Source organism: Brassica rapa, chromosome A07 (genome assembly GCF_000309985.2).
Source record: "Brassica rapa cultivar Chiifu-401-42 chromosome A07, CAAS_Brap_v3.01, whole genome shotgun sequence".
Taxonomy (NCBI): domain Eukaryota; kingdom Viridiplantae; phylum Streptophyta; class Magnoliopsida; order Brassicales; family Brassicaceae; genus Brassica; species Brassica rapa.
The window spans coordinates 25,544,189-25,564,573 of NC_024801.2; the positions used below are offsets into that span (position 1 = coordinate 25,544,189).

The window sequence follows — 20,385 nt, forward strand, 5'->3', positions numbered from 1 at the left end:
TTGCAGAGCCACTCCTTGTGTACATGGAGCTAGAGGCAGGAAGAACACGTTCAGGCCGGGAAGATATATTTATCAGAATTTAATAGGTAGGATTTTTTTTATTTCATTGTATTTGTAAAAATTAAAATTAAAAGAATAAAAACGGATATTCGTACAACTATATTTTTTTGTAGAAAAGAGAGTTTTTACAGCTATTTCTTTATTTTTTGTTTTAACTTTAAAAATTACATAAAGCATAATTGACAATTTTGTTGGCTGTAAATACCAACTAAAACGAAAGACATTTGTTACAGTCCAACTAATTGATTTTCTAAAGTTACATATTTTTCTTTCTTATTTGTTTTATTTTGGCTTAAGAAAGCAAAATAGGTAAAACATTTATATTTGGTTTCCGATAATTCATATGTAAACCATTCCATCTTTTCAAATCTACAACAAAGATTTTATCATAAAAATATTTACAGCCATAAAAACTTAAAGTTGTAATTATAAAGCAAAAAAATATAGATACAGTTCAGTGGCCAATACAACTAATTAAATTGTTTTATTGTATGGGAAAATCTCTTCCCATAGTCACAAAGATCATTTGAATATGTGCAGGCAAAAAATATTGAATGTATATCCTTTTTTATTTTATTTATTGAATGTATATCCAAATATCTTTAAAATGAAAAAAAATATATAGCACTTATCTTGCGTTGGACCAAACAAAACATGCCAATTTCTTCTTCTTTTTAACATATGGCAGATTTGATACCTTAAATATATTTTTGCTGAATTACTTATTCTCTATGTTGAGAAACAGTTATGAATACATCCAAATTTTAAAAATCTCCCAAAATAGTATTGATATATTTGGATATATGTGTTTCAATTTTGAGCGTGATAGAAGAAATATAAAGAACATTAAATTACATATATAAACGTGTATGTCCCAAAATGATTTGGTTCAAAAGATGACATACATTATACACGTATGATTGTCTGATCTTATTATCTTCTTAACAGTTGTTTTAGATAAGATGTTCTTAACTAATCAAAATATGTTTCTATAAAACCACCCTACAAATATGCACAGAATATATTTATATTGAGAATATTAAAATTCTTATTATTTTTCTCTCTCTATATATCGGATCATTCATTTAATGTCCCTATGCACATATAAAATATTTACGTTGAGAATCGAAAGCCGTTACTTCAACTCAAATGTTCTCAAATTCTTAGTTGTTTTGTCAATTTTCGTGTAGCAGTAAAATATTTTATTGAACAACTTAGCTACATCGTTCATGGACCGACCAAAGAAAAAGGTCGTACTACGAGCGGTGAACTCGATGAGCTCACTATCCACGAGCGTCAAAGAAAATGGAGGAAAAGGAATGCGAGCAGTGAACTCACTGACCTCAATATCTGAACTAGACGACAGCGACCTACTGGCTCTGCTTGTTGACCGGCCAAGAGTGAAACTCGAACGGAAAAACTCATACGAAGAAAAGTCTTTCAGCGAGTTAAGCCTTTACGATGGTTGGGAGACTCCGACTTTCTCCATCAGTGACTCGTTTGACCCTCACCCAATGGTCTCAAAAGCTTGGGAGGCTCTTTTCCGTTCTCAAGTCTACTTCCGAGGCCAACCGGTGGGAACCATAGCCGCCTATGACCATGCTTCTGAGGAGGTCTTGAACTATGATCAGGTATGGTTTTGTGTTTGGTTTCTTTTTAGTTTGCTTACAAACGATGGTTTTTATAATGTCATATGCTTTATTACGATTATCTGAGATTTATGGGACTAAACATTTAACGTTAAATTTTAATAAAAATAAAAAAAAATTTACAATTTGAGATCATGCGACCTAGTATAATATATTTTTTGGCTAAGATGTTTTTTTGTCTATTATAAGGTTTTCGTACGAGATTTTGTACCGAGCGCTCTAGCATTCTTGATGAATGGAGAGCCAGATATTGTGAAGAATTTTCTCCTTAAGACGCTTCAAATCCAGGGACATGAGAAAAAGATCGACAGGTTCAAGCTTGGTGATGGCGCAATGCCAGCGAGTTTCAAAGTTCTCCATAACCCTATCAAGAAGACAGATAGTATCATTGCTGACTTTGGAGAGAGTGCCATCGGGAGAGTGGCTCCAGTTGATTCAGGCTTCTGGTGGATCATTCTCCTCCGAGCTTACACAAAGTCTACAGGAGACCATTCTCTGGCCGAGAGACCCGAGTGCCAAAAGGGCATGCGGCTCATACTCTCTTTGTGTCTCTCTGAGGGTTTTGATACTTTCCCTACGTTGCTTTGCGCAGATGGTTGCTCCATGATCGATCGAAGAATGGTATTGTCTTTCTTTACTCTATTGAATGCCTAGTAACTCCATAAACCCAAGAAAACAACACTTTTGAGTTTGACCGTTTCAAACTATATATTTTGAGAACTCATGCACGTTTTAAACGTCAAAAACTATGACTCGTTTCATACGTTAGAGCACTGGTATTATATTTTAATATAATTTAGTTATTTTCAAAATTTAAAATTAAGAAAAATGTGTAAGCTATTGGTAGAAGTCAAGTGTCATTTGAGTTTTTCAAAAAAGAAAAGAAGAATTTCTCCTTTGAGAAACCCATCTCACTCTCTTTCATTCATTTTAATTACTTTTTATTTATTTAAAGTAGAGAGACCATTTTATATTACTCTAGCTCTCTCATCCCAGTTACCCAGTAACAAAACTTTTGAGCGTTGTGTTAATGAATTACATATATGAATAAATGGTTGTGCAGGGTGTTTATGGATACCCGATCGAGATCCAAGCCCTCTTTTTCATGGCTCTTCAATCAGCACGCTCCATGCTGAAAGAAGACGCCGAGGGAAAAGAGTTCATGGACAAAATACAGAAGCGGTTGCATGCGATGAGCTTCCACATGAGAAGCTACTTTTGGCTTGACTTCCAGCAGCTCAATGACATTTACCGTTACAAGACGGAGGAGTACTCACACACCGCAGTTAACAAGTTCAACGTCATCCCCGACTCCATCCCGGACTGGGTCTTTGATTTCATGCCTCTCCAGGGTGGCTACTTCGTCGGTAACGTCAGTCCTGCCCGAATGGATTTCAGGTGGTTTGCGTTGGGAAACTGTATCGCAATCCTTTCCTCATTGGCTACGCCTGAGCAGTCCATGGCTATCATGGATCTTATTGAGGCTCGGTGGGATGAACTGGTCGGAGAGATGCCGTTAAAGATATGTTATCCGGCGTTGGAGAGTCACGAGTGGCGCATTGTCACTGGCTGCGACCCTAAGAACACAAGGTGGAGCTACCATAACGGAGGATCTTGGCCAGGTGTGTTACCTTCTTTTACAAGTCAATTCATATTTTTAATGAATTAGTATATAGTTCAGAGTGGAAAAAAAATTCTCTAGTTGATGGGAACAAATGTGCATAGACTTATCAAAATCACATAAACCAGAATGTGTGAATTACTATAAATAAATAAAAATTAATAAGATATAGATGCAAAACATGAATGATAGAGATGCTTTATAACGTATGCAATATAGTAGAATATTTTATCTTATAGATTGGGGAATCTGATGCTGAATTTATACGTTACTCTTTTGTGTGTTGTAGAAAGAATGATTTACAAAAATTAATATGATTTTAGTTTATTTTTTCCTTTCCCAAAAAATAAGTAGAATTTAGTTTTTATTTTTGTTATTGTTAATGGTGAAATTAGAGCAAGATCCGTGTGAAACAGTCTTTTTGTGTATAGATAATCATTCGACCAAATATAGTTGTCATATGTGACTGATCATGCAAAATGTAAATGTAGTGCTCCTATGGTTGCTAACTGCGGCCAGCATAAAGACCGGGCGACCACAAATAGCTCGACGGGCAATAGACTTGGCGGAGGCACGGCTGTTGAAGGATGGATGGCCGGAGTACTACGATGGAAAGTCGGGAAGGTTCATCGGAAAACAGGCCAGGAAATTTCAGACATGGTCAATTGCTGGCTATTTGGTGGCCAAGATGATGATGGAGGATCCAACGCATGTAGGAATGATCTCAATGGAAGAAGAAAAACATATGAAACCTGTTCTTAATAGATCTTTTTCTTGGTGTTGAATTATATGATTTCAGTTTGTGCGTTTACCTTTAAATAAGTACAATTAACAAAAAAATAAAAATATTCACCCTTTCCTATTTTTATTATTTGGAAAAGCACAAAGACTATTGTTTTTAGTCTACTACGGACCACCAGGAAATAGGCCAAAGAGAGTAGAAGGAGCCATTGACTACTGACCAATCTAAGTCTTTACATTACAAGACAATCCGACAGAAACAAATTTGAAAAAGAAGAAAAAAAAAGACAGTGTACGATCTTTCGATTAATAGCATGTACGTATGTAACCCCACACGTCCAATAATTTGGGTACTTTACCAAGTCAAACTCAGTAAAATTGTATGTAATTTATTTCTCATACTTGAGAGGTTCTCTCAATCATATGCCTATTTAGCTATTTCATTAAATATGAACTAATATATACAAACATATATACATCAGAACTTGAAAATAAATGCTACTATTATAATATCATGATATCATCAATTATTTATCAGAAAAGTGGAAAATTGAATATAATTTTTCTTTTTCTAAATGCACTTAGGTAAAATAACAGTGAGACGATCCATATATGAACCTATTATATTCACAGGTCATCACTTTGCTATTCTTTTTTGTCTTCTCTGTGCATATAGATATTTTATTCCCCCTAGATGAGTTGGATATGAGCTGTCTGAGAAAAATAATTTGGTAGAGAGCACCTTTTTTCTCTCGTTTAGAATCCCGAGGTAGGGCAAGTGGCTGGGAAGTGTTTTCCCCTTTGGCATCGTAACCGTCCGTTTGGAAAAATATCCCTCCGTATTCAATCTAAGTCGTTCAACTTAGGGTTCTACAAGGAAAAAGTGGAGAAAATCTGTGTTTCAATCCAAAGGTGAAATCGAAGAAGAAGTGGGTGAATCTACAATCTAGCAAGCGGAGATCGAGTTGGTAGTGAAACTGTGTTCTGAAAGAAGAAGTGTGAAGAAAGAAGATGACAGGAGTGTTAGATAAAGCTTTGTTGGATTTGTCTTTGGAGGAAGATGATGAGCCGTATGTGATGCCTGACAGACCGGAGTATTACGCAACGGACCGTAACTCTATGAGCCTCATCGGAAGGCTCCTAAACCCCCAGTGCCAAAAAATGTCAGATCTGATACTGGATATGCCTCGCAAATGGCAACTGTACGATAGGGTTAAAGGTGTGGCGCTGTCAAAGGATAGATTTCAGTTCATATTCAAATATGAAAGAGACCTGCTTGATGTGCTCAACAGGGGTCCGCACACTAGCAACATGTGGTCGATTGTCCTGGAGCGATGGGTGGAGAAACCACCGGAAGACTACCTTCAGTACTTGTATGTATGGGTCCAGATGAGAAATGTTCCTGTAAATCACTATACTCCTGGGGCTATTCATGATCTTGGTAGGTTTGCGGGAGAGGTTGTTGATGTGCCTTTTGATCCCGAGAAGGCGCAAACCAAAGATTATGTTCGAGTTAAAGTGAAGTTTGACGTATCTAGGCCACTTAGGAGAGCGAAGAAAGTTACTACACCAGGGGGAGAGGACGTCAACATCCTTTATGATTATGAGAGGATCCAAAAGAGGTGTTACACTTGCCAGAGGTTAACACATGAGCAATCAAAGTGCCCTATTGAGAGGGCTGCGAAAAACCAAGACATTGGGGCTTCTCAGCAAAAGATGCAAGTTATCCTACCGAGCATCGATACCAATGATCCGCTTTTCGGTCTAGTTCCTCCTAAACTCCTGGGTGCAGATCCCCTCACTGGCAAACCTAAAATTGCTGAGGAAGTGCTAGAAGATATGCGAATCTACATCAAGACGGCGAATGGTCCGGAGAAGCTGGCGAGGGCAGAAAGAGTTAAAAGTTCGCTGCGTGAATTACAAGATGATGTGTTGGGTCAAAAGGCGTTCCTAAGCTTACAACCTTTGCCAGTTGTTTCTGATGACCTCGACAAAGGGAAAGGGATTGTTTTCGACTTCTCAGCCAAATCTGATAAAATACCACCAGGAGAGAAGCTAATGGCTGGAGCTATTTCCGCGGGTAACAGAGTGTTACAGTCAGGCAAGATCCTTAGCCAACCATTGAGACTGGAAGGGTGTGCGGATTCTGCTCGACCTGCGTCTTTACAGGAAAGTTCAACGGGTTATAGCATTGGTTTTCATGAAACCTCTGCTTCCGGGACTTCCCTCAAAAGGACTTACAAGAGAAGAAGACCTGGTACGTTTACAAGAAAAGCTAATGGGAAAGGTCTTGCGAAGCAATCATCCACACCAGGGAAGAAAGTAGGAGAAGGTGTGATGTCTGAGACAAAGAGGAAAGCTAATGACGATGTCGAGCCATCTCAAAGCTCTGCAAGGTTTAAGAAACCATTGGTGGTCCCAAATGAGGGACCGTCCAACATCTAATGGCGTTCGTGAGCTGGAATTGCCAGGGCTTGGGCCGTGCACAAGACTTGGTGATTCCGAGACTGCGGGAAATGAGACGAGAACATTTCCCAGATATTATTTTTCTTATGGAGACAAAACAAGGTAGAGATGAGCTGGTGGATCTTCAGGTACTGTTGGGGTACGATAGGATTATGACTGTGAATCCTATTGGTTACAGTGGGGGGTTGGCGTTACTATGGAAGAATTCTGTAAATATTTCGTTTAAGCATGTAGATAACCACTTGGTTGATCTTGAGGTTCAGATGGGTGGTGAAAATTTTTTCATGTCATGCATATATGGAGAACCTGTCAGGAAGAATAGGCCAAAGTTATGGGAGAGGCTTTCTCGCATAGGAGCTCACCGTAAAGAAGCCTGGTGCATGATAGGAGATTTCAACGAAATAAGGAACAATGATGAAAAGCTTGGAGGGCCTCGGCGGAGTGACAAGTCCCTTGAACCCTTCAATGATATGTTATCAGTGTGCGAGATGGCGGAACTGCAAGCGTCTGGAAACAACTTGACATGGGGAGGCTTGAGATGGCTTAAATGGATCCAGAGCAGGCTTGATAGGTGCTTTGGAAACAAACAATGGTTCAGATCCTTCCCGGCATCAAATCAGAGTTTTCTTGACATGAGAGGGTCGGATCATAGACCGGTGCTGGTCAAGTTGTTGGGATCTATGGAATCCTACAGAGGAAGCTTCAAATTTGATAGTAGATTCCTGAACAAGCCTGGAGTCAAGGAAGAAATTAAGAAGGCGTGGCTGACTAATCATAAGTTTTTTGGATCATCGGTATCAGACAAACTCAAGCAATGCCGCAAGTCCTTGAGTAGATGGAAGAAGAATTTCAACCTTAACTCCAGGGATAAACTGGTGCAGATTCAAATAGCCCTGGAAGCAGAACAATCATCTAGTTTCCCGTCTGGAGTAAGAGTGAACTACCTGAAAACTGAGTTGATCAAGTCATACAGAGAGGAAGAGAAGTATTGGAAGCAGAGGAACAAGGACAAATGGGCCACTAAAGGTGATCTCAATACCAGATATTATCATGCTTCAGTCAAAGCGAACAGAAATAGGAAGAGAATTGAGAAGCTGATGGATGAGAAAGGACAGCTACAATTTTCTGAAGCTGCGAAGGCTCAGGTTGCTACAGACTACTTCAATAAATTGTTCAAGGCAGGGGAGGTTGGGAATTATGATCATCTCTTTGAAGGTTTCACTGCGAAGGTCTCCGTAACTATGAATGATTTGTTGACAAGGGAGGTTACTAATGAAGAGGTAAGAGACGCGGTGTTTTCTATCAATCCAGCAAGTGCACCGGGGCCAGACGGAATGTCAGGTTTGTTCTTCCAAAAATATTGGGGAACGGTTGGAGCCCAGGTAACAGAAGAAGTGAAGAAATTCTTCCTACATGGGGTGTTCCCCAAGGAATGGAATTACACTCATTTATGCCTTCTTCCTAAGATAACTGATCCAATTTTGATGACTGATCTCCGTCCAATCAGCTTGTGCTCGGTCCTGTACAAGATGATATCGAAGATAATGGTGAACAGGCTTAAACCTATGCTTCCGGATTTAGTATCTGCAACGCAGTCAGCGTTTGTCGAAGAACGGCTTATCACTGATAACATTCTCATTGCCCATGAGATGGTGCATGCGCTGAGAACCAATGATAATTTCTCTAGAGATTTCATGGCTATCAAATCAGATATGTCCAAGGCCTACGATCGGGTGGAATGGAATTATTTGAAGGCACTGTTGAGGGCTTTGGGTTTCGCTGAGGTATGGATAGAGAGGGTTATGTTCTGCGTGTCATCGGTCACATTCTCCACACTGATTAATAATCAAGCTTTTGGGTGCATCCAACCAGAGAGAGGGCTCAGGCAGGGTGACCCGATGTCTCCATTCCTCTTTATTTTGTGTACAGAGGGCTTGATTCACATGTTAAACACGGCAGCTAGGAATGATAAGATTCAGGGCATCAGATTTGATGAAGAAGGTCCAATGATTCATCACATGTTATTCGCTGATGACAGTTTGCTAATCTGTAGAGCGAATCAGGACCAAGCTGCAGAGTTGATGAGAATCCTTAAGGTGTATGAGAAAGCGACTGGTCAACAAGTGAGTATAGCTAAGTCCGCCATTACTTTTGGATCCAAGGTGCACGAGGATGTTAGAAATGTGATCAAAAGAGTTACCGGAATCCAGAAGGAAGGTGGTTCAGGGTCCTACTTAGGATTGCCTGAATGCTTTAGTGGGTCCAAGACGGAAATGCTGGCGTACATCTATGACAGGCTAAAGGATAGGCTATCAGGATGGTTCATGAAACAGTTGTCGTTAGGAGGGAAGGAAATTCTAATCAAGGCTGTGGCCATGGCTATGCCGATCTATGCCATGTCCTGTTTTAAATTGACAAAGACGTCCTGTGATAACTTGACAAGAGCAATGGCAGATTTCTGGTGGAATTCGTTAGAGCACAAGAGGAAGTTGCACTGGCTGAGTTGGTCGAAATTATCTCTGGCAAAGGATCAAGGGGGTTTGGGCTTTAAGGACATCCAAAGCTTCAATCAATCGTTACTGGCCAAACAGGCGTGGAGGATTCTCAACGAGCCGGAATCTCTTTTTGCCAAAGTTTTCAAGAGCCGCTACTTCCCTTCCAGTGACTTCTTAGCTGCCTCAAACGGGCCTAGACCCTCCTATGCTTGGCGGAGCATTCAGTTTGGCAAGGAATTACTGGTTATGGGAATAAAAAAGAAGATTGGCAATGGTAAGACAGTGTCTGTGTGGGTCGATGCTTGGATTGAAGGTGAAGTGATGAGGAGACCTTTAATGAAAAACATTTTTGTCGACCTTTTGCTCTGCGTGGATAAGCTGATTGACGAGGAAAATAGATGCTGGAATTTAAATATCCTTCACGATCTGTTCTTTGAGGAAGACGTCGCAAGGATAATGGCAATGAAACCTGTCTTTGAAGGAGATGATTTCTGGGTGTGGCAGCATAACAAGCATGGTAGTTACTCGGTTAAATCGGGGTATTGGCTAAAAAACACAATGGCGAGGGAGGAAGAGATCAGAGAAGCCGAAGCCCTGCCCTCTCTAAATGAGTTGAAGACTGCAGCGTGGAAACTCAAGACTCCTCCTAAGATTAAAACTTTCCTATGGAGAGCCTTGAGCAATGCGATTTCTGTTGGTGAACTGCTTGTGAAGAGGGGCATCAGGTTGGACCCGTGTTGTCAAGCCTGCGGGTTCCAAGGAGAGTCAATCAATCATATCCTTTTCACATGTCATGTTGCGCGCCAAGTTTGGGCTTTGGCGAATGTTCCTTCTCCCCCTGGTGGCTTTGAATTGACTTCTCACTATGCCAACATTCATCACCTATTCTCATTGGGGTCTAACAAATCAATCCCAAGCAAGGTACGTAATGCGCTACCATGGATCACTTGGTTTCTTTGGAAGAACAGGAACAATCTGATGTTTGAAGGAAAACAAGCGGGTTTGTTTGAGCTGGTAGAAAAATGTTTTGTGGAGTCGGAGATGTGGAGTTTAGCGCAAATGGAGGAGCAAAAGGAGGACGCTGAAGAACGAGGTAATGGCACGGCTTGCCACAAAAGATGGGTTCCTCCTCCGAAGGGTTGGTTAAAATGTAACATTGGCGTCGATTGGATGAAAGGCATTTGTTTGGCTGGAGGAGCTTGGGTCTTAAGGGATGAGAAAGGCAAGGTGATTCTTCATGGGAGAAGGGCATTTTCTGAGATTGGTAGCCTTCATGATGCAAAACTGCAAGTCTTGGTTTGGTCAGTGGAAAGTATCATATCTCATCACCAAAACAAGGTGATATTTGCTTTAGACGATGGCGACATAACTCAAATGGTTCTTAGACCTAAAGCCTGGCCAAACTTCAAAGGAGAGATAGGGCTTATTATGGGTAAATTATGTGGTCTTGAATGGTGGAGATTGGTGAAGGAAGATAGAGCAAACAACAGAGGAGCTCTCCTCATTGCTAAAGGAGTAACCAAAGGAGGACAGACACAGTCATATGTGGCAGCAGGACCTCCTGCGTGGCTTCTAGGTTGCTTTGAAAATGAGGAAGTATCATCCTCTGTTTAGGTGCTTGGGTAGGTTTTTTTTTGGAGGTATTTTTTGGATGGGGTATAGTAACTGGCTTGTGGAGCAGTTCTTGTAGGGGAGATTGTTGTATTCCCATAGGTAGTGTCTGCCATTGTTGGCTTTTCATATCTAATATGTAAGGATAAACCTTGAAGTAACATCCAATATATTCTAACAGATGACAAAAAAAAAAAAGATGAGTTGGATATGCAATAGCCCGTTATATAATGTATATATATCCTACATAGTGGTTTAGAGTTGAAATTTCTGCCAAGTCCTATAAAACACTGAAAAAGAATCCTAAACAATAATTTATAAACAAAAACAATCCTAAATAATCAGTTTTTTTTTCCTCTGAAATTCATAATCAAACATTTTGTTCGCACTTTGTTTACTTATTGACGAGGTCAACAAGTTGGCCTTTATACGGTAAGATTTGTTTTGTCTACTGTCGTTAATTTTAGCTGATACCAACTATCAATTTATTAGTATCTTGCGTGATTTTAGCTTTGTATGATAAAGTGTCAAGTGATAACTAAAATCTAACTTTTTCATGTGGGAATAAGGAATATCAAAAAGAAGGCCAATAGGTTGTTGAGGAGACTGATTAACATGAATCACCGCTCACCGGTAACGTCTTTATCGACCAAAAAACAATTTTAAATGGTGAGTGGATTAGTATTAGCAACCACCCAATGGGATTTAATTATAAACTGAACCTTTTATCACTAAGATAATTTGTCTTATCCCGTGTAAGGTAATTCTACCGATAATATATAATCTATCGTAATAAGGATTGTAGTTTACAAGTATGAACCTCCTTCGAGTTTACACAACAGACGCAAAAACAGTACACATCACGTAGTCTTAATCAAACACTCTGGACAATAAAGAGTTGATAGTGTGAAACGATTAAATACTGGAATTTAACTGGGAAGAATGACAATGCGATAATCTAAGAATGATGGTGTTATTGCTCCATACCACCAACACCATCTCCTTACTGTCTCGCAGAATGGTACCAACTAGCCATGGGGTTTATATCTGAACCAAACCAAAATTTTTGTTTTGTGGTTCATAATCGGTTAATAAGTTCGGTTGAGTTCGGAAAGTTTTTTTTTTTTTGAAAAGATTGGTCATCGGTTTGGTTTATTAGTCGGTTAGCTCAATTTTGTAAAATTTAAATTAAATAAATTCTCAATCGAACTAACATAAAAATCAAACTAACCGACATAACCGTGTTTACTATTTTCGAGTTTTTAACAAGTTTTACTTTAACTAAAATGTAAGAAGCGTTATTCAATTAATGATTTAAAGTCAATTATTAGATGGTGTTATTCAATCATATATTTTAATAGAGTTTTAGAGGTTGATTGTTTGTAGTTTTTAGACTAGTTTTGGTTTTTGTTTTCTCAAAAACTATTTTTCATCCAATCAAGTTTTAGCTTTTAGTTTTTGTTTTTGTAAAAACCATTTCATTTGCCATTCAAGCTTTCTAACAAATAGATTCCCTAAAATTTAGGGAAACTAGTTTTTGAAAAGTTTAACCAATTTATGAAGAGAAACCAAAAACCAACTTTCGTTAGTTTTTATTAAAAAAACGAATTTTGATTTTTTTCTTAAAGAAACTACTACATTTTAATTAATTAATAATTAATTAATAATATTTTCATAAAGATAAAAGTATCATACAGTTTTGTGTACTTTAGATGTCATTTAAATAATAATGTGAAATAATTTTTTTGTGTTTCATATATCTAAAATAAAATTTATATTTTATAATAGTTTTAATTAATTTTAAAATTAGTTATTAATTTTTATAAACAAAATAATTGAATATTCGTAATTATTAGTCACATTAAAAATAACTAAAAATTTAGAAAACATAATATGTTTTATTCATATAATATTTTGTATTAATCTTGAAAAATAAAAATAGCCATTCATCTTTAAGAAAATATGAACAATTAAAAAAATTTAAAAATTTTTATTTTTTCGTAATTTTAAAAATATTTTAAAAATATTTTCTATAACATAATTTTTAATATAATAACTAAAATATGTTATTGTATTTTATTTTAAATAATAATCACAATTTTTGATAAATTTTAATTTTAAATCTAAATATTGATTGCTATTTTGTTGTATTATTTTAAAGCAATATATTAAATAGTTTTTGAAAAATAAAAAAAATACAGCAAAACCAAAATCAAAATCTAGAAACCAAAAACTAAAAACCAAAATCAAAATCTAGAAACCAAAAACTAAAACTAGAAACTATTGAAACAATCATCACCTTAGTCTAAACATAATCCACTATTATTCGAATAATGATTATAAATTCTATTTTAAAATCTAGTGTTATTAAAAGAATGATTTAAATCCAGTTTTTAAAATTTAGTGTTATTTAATTTTTAAAATTTTAAAATTCTTTGTATATTGGATTGATTTCAAATAATTTTTTATGGATTCTCATGAATAAATGATTAAACTCAAAATCCAACGAATACTGCAAAGATTTTAAAATCAATGAGCATAAAATATCTCAAAATTTTAAAATTTGATAGATTTCAAAACATTAATAATTAACTTTAAATCACTAATTGAATAATGTTTTGAACCAGAAAATTTTGGTTCAGTTTGGTGAAATTTTAGATGAATCAAACTAAATAAAAAACTAATTCGAAATCGAATAATTAAGTTACCATCAAAAGCATTATTGACACATTTTGATCTTTTCTTTTTTCATCATAAAAAAAATCAAAAAAGTATATGATATATCCATATTGTTATTAATATTAAGAGATTTTTATTCATTGAAAAATAATTAGCATTATCAACAACAAAAAAAAAATTATAAAATGAATCACTTGGAGAGGAAGAAGAAACAGTGCTAAGAGAGGCAAACAAGTCAATAAAGGTTGAATAAGATTTTTCCTTTCTCCAGCAATTACACACCATATCCACTTGTTTTTATCCTTTCAATCATTCTCTCTTTAATTTTTCACAACGCCATTATAGTACCAAAGCTCCTCCTCCCTTTAGATCTCCTCTCACTGCAACACACTCCCTCTTCTCATGTGTTCTGCTTAAAAACCACTTCTTTTTAGATGGAAACTCGCACGGCGGAGGAGGCGTCGCTGCAGCTTAATTCTACGGAGAACCCATCACCCGGAGGAGGATCGGTTCCAAGCACAGCTCTGGCCGTGGTTAAATCCGCCGTTAAGAAACCGTCTAAAGACCGTCACACGAAAGTCGACGGCCGCGGGCGGAGAATCCGCATGCCGGCGGTGTGCGCGGCGAGAGTTTTCCAGCTCACGAGGGAGCTCGGTCATAAGTCCGACGGAGAGACCATCGAGTGGCTGCTCCAGCAAGCCGAGCCTGCTATCATCGCGACCACCGGAACGGGAACTATTCCGGCGAACTTCTCAACTCTTAACGCTAGTTTACGCGGCGGCGGCGGCGGCGGCTCAACCGTCTTTGCTCAGTCGTCGAAGTCTTCTTCTTTGCCGATGTCGTTTCAGGGTAGTGGAATGTCTCTGTACGATGATAGTAACGGTGCTAACGGATCGTCTTCCTCAGTGGTCGTGGATCATTCTAGGAAGCTGTTAAACGGCGGCGTTTTCGGGTTTCACCACCCGCCTATAATGTCGGCAGAGAGAAATCCATATAGAGAAGATTATTTCAAGGAGTCTGAAGTACCAAGTGGGAGTTCTCAGAAACCGGGTCAGTTTCAGGATCAAGAATTGGGCCCGGGTCCGGGTATGGGCCGTGGGACTCCCACGGCAAGTGTGGTGCCTCAACCTATGTGGGCGGTGGCTCCTGGGAGTACGAACGGAGGAAGCGCGTTCTGGATGCTTCCTATGAGCGGCTCGGGTGGGCGGGAGCAGATGCAGCAGCAGCAGCCGGGTCACCAGATGTGGGCGTTTAATCCTGGGAGTTATCCGGTTGGGACGGGTCGGGTGGTGACTGCAGCACCTATGGGGTCGATGATGTTGGGAGGTCAACAGCTAGGATTAGGAGTGGCTGAGGGGAATATGGCGGCTGCATTGCGTGGCGGTAGAGGCGGGGACGGTTTGGGGATGACGCTGGAGCAACATCAACATCAGCATCACCAGCAACATCAAGAGCCGAACAACCAAGGTGAAGCTAGTGAAAATGGTGGTGATGACAAGAAGTGATTAGAATCACCTCTTAGCATTGTAATGACCACAACTCCAATTGTAAAACATTTGTGTTGGCTGTTGAATGCTGCCATTCCTGAGACATTAGAATGACAAATATGGTGAAACATAAATGGTTTTTAAACTCTTGAAACAGATTTGTGACATCATTAGTGGGTTGTTGTTTGTTTGTTTTCCTGATTTCATCTTTTCCTTTGATTCTGCTTTTGATTAATAGATAATGTGAATATGTTGATGTATTGTGATAATTAAAAAAAATATCAATATCAGATTTTCATTATTCCAGCGTCAAACAGCCAACAAATGATGAAGAAACAGAAACAAATATACTTGTATATAAGATCCAAAATGAAGCAAGAAACTTTCTCTTGCACAAGCAAAAGTTTTGAGAAATCATACAAATTATTCAAGGTGAGGAACAAGAGCAGAGCCATGACCCATGAGAGAGCGAGACTCAACCAGAAGCGGTCTTTCTTTGCTGGAAGACAACGGCAAAGATGGGAACACCAACACCGATGCTGAAAGCGGTGAAGACACCGAGAGACATCTTGAGACCTTGGTACTTCATGCGGTCCAAATTGTACATGTGCTTGGCGTGGAGGTAGTATGGCTCATCATGGCCATGTCCTCCGCTCATCTTCTTAGCTCCAGTCGAGTGGAAGCTTCTGATCACTGTTCGATTATGACCAAAAAAAAAAGAAAGATTCAGCAAGTTTTGAAATATACAAATCAGACCCAAAAGAGCTCTAAAAAATGCGTATGCCATTGAATCGTATCAAGGATTCTATAACAACCTTGCGAGCACAGAGATGTTTCAAAACAAAATTCTATTTCTAAAATTCAACGCTTGATAAGGTAAAACCATAAAGCAATCAACGAAGAATCAATCCAAGCTAACAAACAAATCCCTAGACTACAAAAGGGGGAAAGGCAAATAAATGTAAACCAATACAAGCAGATGGGGGAACGAACCAGATCTGGAGACTGATGCTTCGGAGAAAGCTATGATCTTTGAGATAGATCTGATTCCGGTGTTCAGTGCCATGATTAGAAATCAATCGAGAAAACAGCTACGAACGATAAACGACGACGACGACGACGACTCTGCGAGTTTTACGGCGAATTTGTTCGGGGGACTTCTTATGTTTACGATCATATACCCGTAGGCTGAGACTAGTGGAAAATAACATCACACCGGCACGTGACTTTTTATTTTGGGCCTTGGCCCAATTAATTGTCATACAAGGCCTTTCTTTTCTTGATTAGTTTTAGTTTTTGGCCCATTTGGAGAAATAATCTTTCTCCTCAGTCCTCACTACAGATGTCATTGACTCACCCGTTCCACATCAAATCCAGCGGAGACCATTCTTCACCCTCGCAATAGTTCAGGTAATATAAGCTAGACAAGGATAGGGATTTTGAATTTTGAAGCCTTTTCACCCAATGCTAAAGGAATTGGAGCTAGATAAGGACTGAAGATAGGGATTTAGAAATGTGTTGAATGTATATCAAGAATAGATATGATTTGATCTATTTAGTTATAGACGAATAAACTGGTGTAAACCATCAGAGATTTTAACTGAAAACTGAAACTCCAGACCATCAAAGTTTTCAAGAAACAAAACACTTCAAACAAAATTATCCAGACATCATCATTCTTCTCTACACAAAATGGTTATAACTAAAACTAATAGAAGGGTAAAAAGCCGTAGAGAGAAGTTTCCTAAAACAAACGAAACATAAAGCCGACCATACCTATTGACATTCCATAACCGGACAATGCTCCTTCAGAGCATTCAAAACAAAAAAAACTGAGTCCTTGGGGGACAGTCTCACGCAGACGGTCTGGTTATGAGCGACATCGCCTTCCTGAAATCCAGAGACGGGAGTTCTAAACCCGGAACATGCTTGCCTTCTGGTCCCATCCATAGACCTCCATTATGAGGAGGCATCAACAACGGCGACTCCACTTGTGACGTTTCTTGCTTCTTCTTCACAAACTCAAAGAACTCAGCAACTTGCCGTGCGTACCTTCAACAACACCAATCAAGAAACATATCAGTAACTCAAGTTATAGTGATCAGTGGACATTAACAGTAGCGATAAGAGAACTTACTGTCTCTTTGCTTCAACATCTCTGCTGAAATCAATATTTGGCTCACAGTCCAAAACCAAAGCAGGGACCTGTTACAAAAGTCTATAAGCAAACTCTATCTTCAGACATTTAGCACACAAAAAAATGAGATGACGTTTACCTTCTGGATGCTAGAATGCATATGATTCCCTTCCAAGTAAAACACACGGTCTTTGATATCAGGATGGAGAGAGTTATCCATCTGTGAAGACGGTTTACTAACGGAGAGCACCCCATGGTTTCCACTCTCAAACGGTAGCAGCCAGCTCTCATGCTTCTCGTGCAGATCCTGTAGATACTTAAGTGACACTCCACCTTCTTCCGCTCGTTTCCTGAGCATCATTCTCTTGTGGCAAGTGTCTGGACTCGCCCTCAGGTATATAAACCCGTCAGGAACAAGTCCGGGCAAAGCAGAGACGACGGGATCAAACCAAGAGTCGTATATGCTTATCTCCATCTCGTTCATCCACTTGGCTTCATGAACAGCTCTCACAAACACCTGAATGAAAAGTTCCACAACACATTTAAGTACACAATCTGAAACTAACCCAAGTTTTTACCGAAACTAACCAAAGTTTTTGGTTTTGATTACATTTCGGTTAAAAATTCAGTGAAACTAAACCAAGTTTTTACCAAAACTAACCAAAGTTTTTTGTTTTGATCATATTTTGGCTAAAAATTCAGTTTAATTTGGGTAATTTTGGTTAGTTCAGTTACTCCGGTTTGAAATTTTAGTTAATCCGGTTCAAAATTTGGTTGACAAATTTATTTTGTTTTGAAAAACCGAACTACCCGATTACCAAATCGAACCGAAAACCAAAGTTCTTTTATAAACCTGCCCAATCAAACCAAAGTTTTCACCGAACTAACCAAAATTTTGGTTCGGCAGGTTTGGTTCGGTTCAAAATCCTATGCCAACAATATCATATAAAAAGAAAGAGACTTTGTCAAATAATTACCATTCTGTCACTGAAGACACTCCTTTCCATCAACCTAAGAGGCTTAATCCCAGAGGCAGACTCTTTCTCCTGCATCAGCCTCGTGACAAACACATAGTTCTGGAAAGTGTAAGCATACCTCTGAGGCTCAGAGTAGAAAGCGTCCAGTATATTGAAGTGGTCCGGTCCAACGTCTTGCCACTTATCAACCGGTTCAGGAACTATCTCAACAAGGTCACGCAGCTCAATGGTTTCATTAGCTATCCTCTGCAAGAAAGTTGATTTCCCCACACTAATGTTCCCTTCAACACAAAACGTCAAACGCTTCTTCACGTTCACATTAGGCTCCTTGAGCTCATCGTCCACGCTTTCTTTGATAAACGTTGTTATGCTCTCCGCGTGGTTTCTGTGTATGATGCCGATAGAGCTGCGGAGGTAGTCAACCATCTTGTCGCTTGCTTTCCAGAACTGAGACCAAAACGTAATCAGCTACACAGAACAAAGAGATTACTTGTATAACTTTAGTTCATACCTTATCTTTGTAGAGCTTCTTGAGCTCAGCAACATCTCCAATACCGTTATCAAGAAGCTTTCTTTGGTTCCTAAGGCCTACACCGGGAATCTTCAGCAAATCTGGATTACCGGTTAACTCGCTAGAGCTGCTGCTCCGGTTTCGCCGGTTTAGCCTAACCGGTTTTTCATCCTTATCTTTTTCTCCATCAGAGTCGTCTTCAACACTTTCAACCACTTCTCCGGCAGCGTTAACGGAGCTCAAACCGCCGTTAGCTTCGGAGTGGAGCCACGAGCGCCACGTCCCGCTTCTACCGACCCAAGCTCGGCTCCTACTACCGATTGAGCAGCGGCAAGAGGTTGAGAACCGAACCGAAGACACCACCGCTCTGTGGAAACGGTTTCTCTGCAGAACCCTGGAGAAAACGCCGCCGTTTGTGGAGATAGAACCTGCCGTCGTCGGGGGAAGCGGCATAGCGGAAGTAGAGAAGGTTTTGAAGCCTAGGGAGAGAAGATAAGGTATGGGGATGGTTTGTGTAGTGATTAAACCGGCGGCGAGAGAGTTAACCGGAGGGGTTGAGCAAGTGGTGGAAGTCTTGCAAAAAATCTTCTGCATAGTTGCTTTCACCGGAGCATTTCGGTAGATGATGATAAAAAGACGGCGAAGATGAGGAACTGAGAAACCCTAGTTTCAGGGGGGGGAGAGAGAGAGAAGGGATTTTTTCGGACAAACGAGAAGATAAACTACAGAGGGGAACAAAAGAAGAGGGCTTTTGTCTTTGTGGGTTTTGGTTTGGTTTGGCGCAAAGACAGAGGAGAGACAGAAGACAAAGAGATTAAAAGCCGATTAGGGTTTAAGTTTTTTATTTTTTTTCTTAATTATGGATTTTTTTCATTAATACCATTATGTGGTGTCTGTATTAAGTTATGGGACTAATTAATAATTATACGTTTTAATAAAGGGCAATTGTCAATAATAGCACCTTTTGAAGTTTATGTCTCAAAAATAGCACTAGAAGGAGAAAGTCACAAAAATGACATTCATTAAAGGGTAAAATATCTATAATACCCTTGGTTTAAAATTAAATAAACAAACTAAAATAAATAAAAATAAAAAAAATAAAAATAAAAAAAATAAAAATTTTTTTTTTATAGTTTCAGATTATATGTTTTCAGATTCGAAATTTTTATAATTTTTTTTAAAAAAAAAAATTTCAAATTTTTTTTATTTTTTTTTCAGATTTTATTTTTATAATTTAAAAATACTTTTTGAAACTGTTTTTAAAATTTTTATTTTTTATTTTATTATTTATTATTTATAAAATTTTAAACCCTAATTCCAAAACCCCACCCCTTAACTCTAAACCCTAAGGTTTGGATTAATTAACCCTAGGGGTATAAGTGTACATTACCTCTTTAATGAAACCTATTTTTGTGACTTTGAGCCTTGAGTGCTACTTTGGGAACAAAAACTTGGTTTAGTGCTATTTTAGTCTTTTTCTCTTTAATAAGAGTTGATTACATTCAGGGACACTTTTTGACTTTTTCTTACACATAGAGACACTTCTTACATGTGACACACTTTGTTATGGGCCAGCTACGGATTTTGGATAATTTTACCCTTAATAGAAATGATAATTGTAGATGGGTGATGTGTGGATGGGTGATGTGTGGATGGATGATTTATGGACGGAATATACGTGGACGTATGATGTATGGATGAACATTTGTGGACGGCTATATGTAAACAAGGAGGGACAGACATTGACCCAAGAAAGTTAGTAGGTGTGAAAATGAACACACGTATAAGTAGTACTCAAAGTCTACAAGTATGTAAAGCCATTTTTCAGTTTCATGTTTAAATACTCTAGTTATAAAAGCTTCTTCTTCTTCGGTGTCCACTTATGCTTAAAGAATCTCACTTTTCACAATTTTTTTTTAACATGTATACAAAATATGTGGATGAATAACAA

The 20,385-nt window shown here is 38.5% G+C and overlaps 5 protein-coding genes across 5 annotated transcripts; 3 read left to right on the forward strand and 2 right to left on the reverse strand.

Annotated features, from left to right (window-relative positions):
* The first annotated feature begins 214 nt into the window (after positions 1 to 214).
* LOC103831714 (probable alkaline/neutral invertase F) lies at positions 215 to 4,344 on the forward strand. The gene is made up of 4 exons (XM_009107616.3): positions 215 to 1,691; positions 1,899 to 2,330; positions 2,773 to 3,331; positions 3,822 to 4,344. Exons 1-4 carry the CDS (start codon positions 1,290 to 1,292, stop codon positions 4,112 to 4,114), a joined length of 1,686 nt encoding a protein of 561 aa, XP_009105864.1. The 5' UTR covers positions 215 to 1,289; the 3' UTR covers positions 4,115 to 4,344.
* Positions 4,345 to 5,082: 738 nt separating this feature from the next.
* LOC103832257 lies at positions 5,083 to 6,516 on the forward strand. Its single transcript, XM_009108232.1, has one exon. It carries the CDS (start codon positions 5,083 to 5,085, stop codon positions 6,514 to 6,516), a length of 1,434 nt encoding a protein of 477 aa, XP_009106480.1.
* Positions 6,517 to 13,403: 6,887 nt separating this feature from the next.
* LOC103831715 (transcription factor TCP22) lies at positions 13,404 to 15,069 on the forward strand. The gene has a single exon (XM_009107617.3). The coding sequence runs from the start codon at positions 13,757 to 13,759 to the stop codon at positions 14,825 to 14,827; it is 1,071 nt and encodes a 356-aa protein (XP_009105865.1). The 5' UTR covers positions 13,404 to 13,756; the 3' UTR covers positions 14,828 to 15,069.
* Positions 15,070 to 15,075: 6 nt separating this feature from the next.
* Positions 15,076 to 16,020, reverse strand: LOC103831717. The gene is made up of 2 exons (XM_009107618.3): positions 15,803 to 16,020; positions 15,076 to 15,502 (listed from the first exon to the last, which is right to left on the reverse strand). Exons 1-2 carry the CDS (start codon positions 15,873 to 15,875, stop codon positions 15,285 to 15,287), a joined length of 291 nt encoding a protein of 96 aa, XP_009105866.1. The 5' UTR covers positions 15,876 to 16,020; the 3' UTR covers positions 15,076 to 15,284.
* A 369-nt stretch (positions 16,021 to 16,389) lies between these two features.
* LOC103831718 lies at positions 16,390 to 19,323 on the reverse strand. The gene is made up of 5 exons (XM_009107619.3): positions 18,435 to 19,323; positions 17,924 to 18,370; positions 17,086 to 17,463; positions 16,947 to 17,014; positions 16,390 to 16,861 (listed from the first exon to the last, which is right to left on the reverse strand). Exons 1-5 carry the CDS (start codon positions 19,026 to 19,028, stop codon positions 16,663 to 16,665), a joined length of 1,686 nt encoding a protein of 561 aa, XP_009105867.1. The 5' UTR covers positions 19,029 to 19,323; the 3' UTR covers positions 16,390 to 16,662.
* Positions 19,324 to 20,385: the final 1,062 nt, after the last annotated feature.

Excerpts from the sequence above, each read along its gene's own strand:
- LOC103831714 (XM_009107616.3), top strand. The coding sequence starts at position 1,290 with ATGGACCGACCAAAGAAAAAGGTCGTACTACGAGCGGTGAACTCGATG. Across the intron at positions 1,692-1,898 it reads AGGTCTTGAACTATGATCAG|GTTTTCGTACGAGATTTTGT; the intron begins GTATGGTTTTGT and ends GTCTATTATAAG. Across the intron at positions 3,332-3,821 it reads TAACGGAGGATCTTGGCCAG|TGCTCCTATGGTTGCTAACT; the intron begins GTGTGTTACCTT and ends ATGTAAATGTAG.
- LOC103832257 (XM_009108232.1), top strand. The coding sequence starts at position 5,083 with ATGACAGGAGTGTTAGATAAAGCTTTGTTGGATTTGTCTTTGGAGGAA.
- LOC103831715 (XM_009107617.3), top strand. The coding sequence starts at position 13,757 with ATGGAAACTCGCACGGCGGAGGAGGCGTCGCTGCAGCTTAATTCTACG.
- LOC103831717 (XM_009107618.3), bottom strand. The coding sequence starts at position 15,875 with ATGGCACTGAACACCGGAATCAGATCTATCTCAAAGATCATAGCTTTC. Across the intron at positions 15,503-15,802 it reads AGCATCAGTCTCCAGATCTG|TGATCAGAAGCTTCCACTCG; the intron begins GTTCGTTCCCCC and ends ATAATCGAACAG.
- LOC103831718 (XM_009107619.3), bottom strand. The coding sequence starts at position 19,028 with ATGCAGAAGATTTTTTGCAAGACTTCCACCACTTGCTCAACCCCTCCG. Across the intron at positions 17,464-17,923 it reads GTGTCTTCAGTGACAGAATG|GTGTTTGTGAGAGCTGTTCA; the intron begins GTAATTATTTGA and ends CTTTTCATTCAG. Across the intron at positions 16,862-16,946 it reads GATGTTGAAGCAAAGAGACA|GTACGCACGGCAAGTTGCTG; the intron begins GTAAGTTCTCTT and ends GTGTTGTTGAAG.